At 35.3% G+C, this 7551-nt stretch overlaps 1 protein-coding gene across 2 annotated transcripts; it reads right to left on the bottom strand.

The window, feature by feature from the left end:
• Positions 1 to 2670: 2670 nt before the first annotated feature.
• Positions 2671 to 6267, bottom strand: LOC125664796 (uncharacterized). Of its 2 annotated transcripts, none has more exons than XM_048897604.2 (3): positions 5810 to 6267; positions 5558 to 5624; positions 2671 to 3437 (listed from the first exon to the last, which is right to left on the bottom strand). In XM_048897604.2, the coding sequence occupies exons 2-3, from the start codon at positions 5598 to 5600 to the stop codon at positions 2911 to 2913; spliced, it is 570 nt and encodes a 189-aa protein (XP_048753561.1). In that variant the 5' UTR covers positions 5601 to 5624; positions 5810 to 6267; the 3' UTR covers positions 2671 to 2910. The 2 variants fall into 2 exon arrangements, with proteins under 2 accessions (XP_048753561.1, XP_048753560.1); XM_048897603.2 differs by having other exon boundaries at positions 5876 to 6266.
• Between the last annotated feature and the right edge of the window lie 1284 nt (positions 6268 to 7551).

Here is a 7551-nt window from a genome sequence, read left to right as displayed (position 1 = left end):
AGGAGCGCTCACTCTTGAGCAAGACTCATTCTAGATACAGACTACCTGTGAGTCTGTCTGTCTTTCTCTCTCTCTCCATCTCTCTCTTGTGTCTCTGCCTCTCTCTCTCTCTCTCTCCAGACGTCCGAGGGTGGCCTGACTCAGGGGAAGATTGATTCTCTGTATGTGCCTTCTTATATGGGCAAAAATCTAATCTGAAACCTGGCTCCGGGAGCAAGTCTCATTCTACAGCACCAGCACTCTCCAATACATTTCCTGGCCTAACATTCTGAGTGGCAATCTCCAACACATTTCCAGTTACTAGTGTCCACTATCTGTCTGAATGACAAGACACCAACCGTTACATTTTGAATATCATTTACATGTGTCTGTAATAGAATTTCAGCAGCAATAAATCTTAATTTGTGTATAGGAAATATTGAAGTTTAATTTCTTAAAACAAGAACTGAATACACGATATCTCAAATGTAAAAATTGTTTAATTATAAAGAAATCTGGAACATATTCCAAACCCGACTTCCGCAGAGATCGGAGAAGAGGCGATTGAGTAAGGAGATTGATAGAAATAAATGATATTGTCATGATGTCCTTATAAAGATTATCATCAGTGACGTACATGTAGATATAAATAGATTATTATCAGTGACTTGCATGTAGATATAAATAGATTACTATCAGTGAGGTAAATGTAGATATGAATAGATTATCATCAGCGACGTACATGTAAATGAAAGGTGAAGATAACGAACAGTGATCAATCTCATAACTCCCATAAGTAATACTAAATAGAGAGTTGGGCAAACACGGACCCCTGGATATACCAGAGGTGGGACCTGCAGGTACCTAGGAGAAGTAAGCATAAACAAAATCAGTAGCGTACGTGTAGATATAAACAGATTATTATCAGTGACGTAAATGTATATATGAATAAATCTTATTTGTCTAAACTATATCTTCTCATATAAAGTTGGAAAATTATTTAATTCCAGGAATTTAAAAATCACAAGGAAGACATTGGGGTCAATTTTGAAGTTAGATTCTGAGTTGAAACAGTTTAATTTTTTTCTATGAACACTTAGTTATAATTACCTGTCCTTTAATTCTATTGAATGTGCGATTTCCATTTCAAAAGATGGAAAAATAATTGACAAATAAAAAGCAAGACGGAAGTTTGTTCAAATATAATGTCTGAAGATCACTCCGCAACAAAATACAGTTCTACAATTCTTATGCAATACAACTGCTTTTATTTATTTATTTTTTGGTTTGGAAATGTGATGAGTATACAATTTGACTATACTTATAAGTTTGATTGTTAAAACCTATCTTCTTTCAACATGATGTCTACGTTGCATGCTCTTTTAAAAACTATCAATGCAAAGAGATAAACTTGGTGCTACCATCTTTTGAGACTGGATTTCAATTAATCTTTACCACGATCTTTCACATACAAATGTATTGATTGAAAATAGCTATGCTAAATTTTTGTTACATAAATGATAAATATTGACTTTTCTATTTCTTATTTGAAAAATAGGGCAAAATTCTTATAAATAAATAACACTTGATTGAACGATAACATTCAGAAGCTTGAACAAAAATCAGTTGTGGCAATTTTAAGATCTTTCTCATATCTATTGGCATAAAAATCAATGCTGGAGATTTTCTTGCGCTGGGCGTTAATTCTATGTTGGAAAAATTTCAGTGTATTTAAAACCTTCGTGTGGAAGAAAGTCCGATACACAGGTGTTGTTTATCGGAGAGATTAATGTGGACTATTCCGATCCTCCAAGCATTAATTGTACTTAGCATGATCCAGAGAGGGGGGGGGGGCGTTCCAGAGGTTGGAGACCCTCTTTTGAGGAGTTCCAGGGGTTGGAACTCCCTTTCTTCATAAACAAATCTGCTTAAAAATGTAAAAATAACACATTTTGAGGGAGGAACCCCACCTTTGAAAACCAAAATTAATGGTAGAACACCCCAACACCCCCTCAAAAATTCCTAATTCCTCCCCTGTATTCTAGTCCTATATTTTTTGACAATTTATGGATAAGTATATTTTTCATTCTTTGAGATGTAGGTACATGTATGCCGTGTATACTTGTGATTGTATGTACTTTTGTTTTATTTATTTACTTTTACATAGGACATTTGTAATGTACGTAAATTTCCTATTACACTGCTCAGTGGTTTTTATTGTTGATATTTTAATAAATGCTCTTAAACAACATAATTTGACAGTTTGTGTTCTAAACTGTCAGATGGTGGTGTAATTGTTATAAATTATTGAGTTATTCCAGCAGATATTCTTCAGAAAATATGGCAGAATAAACCCACACACCGTAGACTGCATGTTTTTGTGCTCTTCAAAGTACAATGCATAAACTATCGTTAAAACAAATTTTCCCTTAAATATAATGTCATGTATCATTGGACATCCAACCTCCGAGGACATTTTGAGGGAATATAAGTATAAAATACTACATGCTTGAGTTTCTTGTAAATAATCCACAACGGGAAAAAAATAATAATAAAGAAAACCCCAACACTAAGAGATCAAAGAAAGCCTTCATGAATTACAAAGAAAAAATATTTTTGTTTCCAATTGCAGTCTGCCTCAACGCTCCGACTTGTCGGAATTATGAGTCATGTAAAACGATTAACAGTGTGTATTTGAAATCCTCTTTATTGTGCACAGAAATAACAAAAAGTTAACAATGTCGAAAACGTTTGTGTGTAAAATAAATAGAGGTATGCAGAAACGCTCAAAAGACGTGGAATAATACTGTCTCCTGGGATAGCTTTACACGTTTGAAGATCTGTTGAGTAGTTTCGTAAAAACATTTCCATATATTGTGAAAAAAAATCTTGAAACAACTAAATTTTGATAAAAAGGAAAGTTATTGACAATTAAGCAAACGCCCATCTGTTATTTCCTGCCGTTTCAAACAATCCCACGGTACTTCCAGATCGGCTTCCATCTTTACTTCCGATCACTGACGGAGAGCTTCCGCGCCTCTCGTCCCAGCGTCCCACCGGAAGTAGACTCCCACGTCTATCTTCCCATCCAGTCGATGACGTGGAACTTCCTCTCCGATCCCCCCATCCTCTGTGATCTCGTTTCACTTCTTCCAAAGACCGCGGACTTGTTATCCTCTCGTCAGCTTCCCGTACTCGCATAGTGTTCCTTGGAGATTTGTTATTGCGCCAACAATAAGCACAATACTTATAAATACAAAATAAGAACGCGCCAACAACCAACAGACACAAAGCAACAATAGTGGCGATCTCAAGAGGAGTTAAATGTATTCGTTTCCAGCTGTCGTCTACTTTAGGCGGAAGTGTCTGAATTACTGTTTTTGTTTGCGCAGGCGCAGCTCGTCTCTCCCGCATTTCATCACTGTCCGCGATATTCTTGGAAAGACCACAGTCCAGAACTGAAAAGCAGAAAATGGAATCTGAATTAACCAATTTTTCACTTATCGGCTTGTTCCTTGTTCAGCTTACTCCGTCTTTCATCGACGTAAGCCAACATTAGAGGACTCAAATTTCACTCTGTACTTAATATATAGTATATGAGATTTAATGGTTCAAATGCACACATATTATCCACAAAAAAAAAGGGGGGGGGGACTAACTGTGAACTAGAACGTAAACACTTTCTAAAACTAAAATGCTGGAATGCAGTAAAGAATTGAAGAAAAACAAACCTGAGAGCGAAATAAAGAGCAATCTCAAATCGAATTCTATGGAAATTTTTTTTTTTACCGCAATGAATTACTTACGTTCATACAATAGTGTATGGGCTATTGTTTCTATATAAACAAAACAAATTCTAAAGTCAAATTTAGGACAGAAGATTGCAGGATGTGTGAATTTTGATTCGTAAGTAGTGATTCTTATGACTGATTGATTGATTGATGTTTTCCGTCACACTCAACAATTTTTCAGTTATCTGGTGGCGCCCAGATACAATGTACCTGGGAAGAGACCACCGACCTTCCGAAAGTAAACTGGGAAACTTTCTCACTTACCGGCGCAATCGGGATTCGAACCCGCGCCAACCAGAGGTGAGAGGCCGTGTGATTTTGAGCGCAATGCTCTAACCACTCGGGCACGGAGGCCCCCGTAATTCATATGTACTGTGAAGCTATTTTAGTCATTTTAATAACAATATGACTTTAGCAGCTAATACCCCTTAACACAAAAGATTCTTTTTTTTTTTATTCTACCCCCCCCCCTTTTTTTTTGATTTTGCACGAGGTAAATTGATTCCTAAAAAATATATATTGTTTTACTTCAGAGCATATTCTGGTTGGATAGATGTATCAGCAATCTTTAAAAAAAGTATTTCGTACGAGTTGATCAATTTTTAAAATAATTTCAAAGTAGATAACAAAAATTCTGAAATAGTTCCCTTCGCTTGACGGTGAGCCGCTATTACGACTGTGAATATCTTATAATTCCTGTAACCGTTACAAATGATCACAATCGAATTTCATCCGCAAAGTTTATATAACTCAACTTATTTTATAAAATACACATATATAATGAGTAAAAATTTGGTTACGAAATTTAAGCTATAGACCTCCCCTCGGAAAACCGGGCCCAGAATAGACTTACCCCCGGAAAAACGTGCCCGGATTAAACTTTCACCCCAGAAAAACGTGCCCGGATTAAACTTTCACCCCAGAAAAACGGGTCCGGATTAAACTTTTACCCCAGAAAACCGGGCCTTGGTTAGGTTTTGGTAATGTGGAAAATACATGTAAGTATACATTTTGACAACAAATTTTGAATTTGAATCATGATCTCAATTTGCTTGAAAACAGATAAACGAATAAATTATAGCCTTTAGTGTACGTCTAAATGTATAACGAATAAATTATAGCCTTTAGTGTACGTCTAAATGTATGTACAAAACAGTATGTGTATATATATTCAGAAGATTTTGCGCTGATGTAAAACGTTTCTTTATTTAAGCCTACTTGTTACAAATAAATTTTATATAATTGAAGGAGTGTGAGAACCCCTTTTTTCCAGAGGGAGGCGTCCATCACTCTATCATAGCACAATTACTTTCAATGACTACACACATATCTACCTATGTTAATGGCTTGGGTTTGACGCGGGCATGGCACGAGCGGGGCTCGAACTCATGACCTCCCGGTTACATATATTCAGAGATATGTTTATAAATAACCATGTAAATATGACACATTAGTTCATGAATCTATCTCAGAACGTTTTTGTTTTTCACCCAGTGGGAAAATTCTAACTTACTTTGTTCATGCGGGAAATAATATACATATATAATGGGGCTCGTTTTCCATCTGAGAAAGAAGTCTAACCCGGGGCCCTTTTTCCGGGATGGGTGGGTGGGTGATTTTACACGGGGGAAAGTCTATGCAACAAAATTGGAATTAAAAAGGTGCTTATATTTCATGTATGTCTTCCCGATATCATTGGTTTGATAATCTTTCTTATTGGCATACTCAAAAAACGTTAGTATCTAAATTTTGATAATCTGGTGAAAATTTCTGCATAGTATCCTTACCATATCCAAAAAGAAGTACATACACAACGGGTAGGTGTTTCATCCTCTATAAATTCCTTGAGATATTCTGAAAAAGTATATAAAGATGGCTTTAATTAACAAAATGGAATAATTTTCGAAATTTTATATTGTATAAAAATATAAAACTATTTCGCCAGTATTTCAAATAAATCGATAATTCTTTATACTTGTATTATTGATAATCATAATTTAATAGTAGTTTTAGAGAATATTGATCATTAAGATATATACCTTGTAATCGAGTAAAATATCCAATTAGTATCAATGCAAATTAAAAAAAAAAAAAACCCGCGTTACCTTCCGATGAAAGGATGTCAGAGATACGTTAGGTTTAGGCCATAAAAACAGTGCGTGTCTCCGACACAAAGGGAAGCGTTTAAAACCCCGATCGTGTGGAAAGCGCTGTCTCGAATGAACTGGCACTTGAAGAGATAAATAATTCTTATGTATGGCACTGGGCATCATCCAATAATTGATCGATTTCATCTTAATAAACAGCTACCCAAAAATGACTCCAATACGTAGGCCCCCCTTTGTTTGGCATGCCGCTGTTAAAGGGGAAATGCTATATTCGGAAAACTTTGGCTTATTGGAGAAAAGGGATCATTTAAAGTATTTATCCTTTCATAGACGCATCCACGTATACATGTACACACATCTCTGCAGTGCGAACCCTCCCCCCCCCCTCCCCCCAAAAAACAAATAATATAAAAAAAACCCACAACAAAACAGAAATGAATAAAACATTTGTGTAGAAGATGTCTTAATATATCAATTCACGTGTTCGGGGATGTCTTCGTTTGGTGCTATTTTTCAGATATACGAAAATAATACAAAGACTTTACCATACCTTAAAGTTACGTACATGTAATTTCATTGCATGAGATATACAGTAGTTTTAATTAAACAAAAGCAGAAATTCCGTTCATCATCCCAAAATAAGTTGTGCTTTTTTCCGACAATTGACCAAGATTTATCATTCAGTGACAGATGTTATAATTATATTTTTTAACGTACACTGCAGACAAACCCAGCATTTGATTCCAGGAGACTTGTAGAGGGTCAGCTTTTTCAGCTGGTGTTCACTCTTAAGATAATTCAAATCTGAAAAGATTTTATAATTTACATGAAGTACCGTATCTCCAAAGGAAATTACACAGAAACATCTCAGATAAGCAGAAACTGAATCCACAAACCGATCTGAAAAAACCAAAAGAGTCATCTGAAAGACCATCATCTACAGACGTCACAAAAAACTTTGTCACAGTAACTCTCACCTTTCAAGTTAAAAAATCACCTTCGAAAATAATATTTCAACAGGAAAAGATTATGTTTAAAATTCTTGTACAAAATATTTAAATTTCCCATAAAAGATTTATGTCTTTCTGCGGGCTTTTCATACAAAATCTCACTTTTTATTAGCTGATGATTACGAAACTATCATTTGGTTTAGCCAAAATTATCAGCAAATGTATTCAATATGACGCACTGTATGTAACGTCAGAATTAAACAGGTCCTCCGCTTGTCATCGTGATTGTAATACAGAAACGTAATAACAGAAAATCGAGCACCTCCTATAAAAAAATGCATGGAATCTTTAATGAGATCTATCGTTCTGTAATAGAGAGACGTAGTTACAAATTAAAGTTATCAGATATCTCGTTATATCTAAACTTTTGTTACTGCATTTTTAAGCATGAAATACTTATCAGCACACATTTAAACTAGAGGTCAAAATGAAGGTGTACGTAGGATTTGGTCAAGAATAATGATAATTTAAGTGAACAAGAGTCCCCCAATTATTGCAATAAGCTCTCTTTCAGCCTTCAAGGTTGGACTTTTTCTTGTTTGGGATGGGATTCTTTCAAATCCTCTGACTTTTACAGTACACATTAACGCTGAACCTAGGAGCAAATTATATGCCAATATCTAATGCTGGTCACCAACCTTTATCTAGATATTACTGTCAAAG

The sequence above is a fragment of the Ostrea edulis genome, chromosome 1 (assembly GCF_947568905.1).
Source record: "Ostrea edulis chromosome 1, xbOstEdul1.1, whole genome shotgun sequence".
NCBI classification, from domain to species: domain Eukaryota; kingdom Metazoa; phylum Mollusca; class Bivalvia; order Ostreida; family Ostreidae; genus Ostrea; species Ostrea edulis.
The sequence above is the reverse complement of the archived record's forward strand: the minus strand, read 5'-3'. Positions and strand labels throughout refer to the sequence as shown.

Bases quoted from the DNA above. Each gene is read 5' to 3' on its own strand.
- LOC125664796 (XM_048897604.2), bottom strand. From the start codon at position 5,600: ATGAAACACCTACCCGTTGTGTATGTACTTCTTTTTGGATATG. The intron at 3,438-5,557 runs GTAAGGATACTA...TCTGCTTTTCAG, and splicing joins TGTACTTCTTTTTGGATATG to TTCTGGACTGTGGTCTTTCC.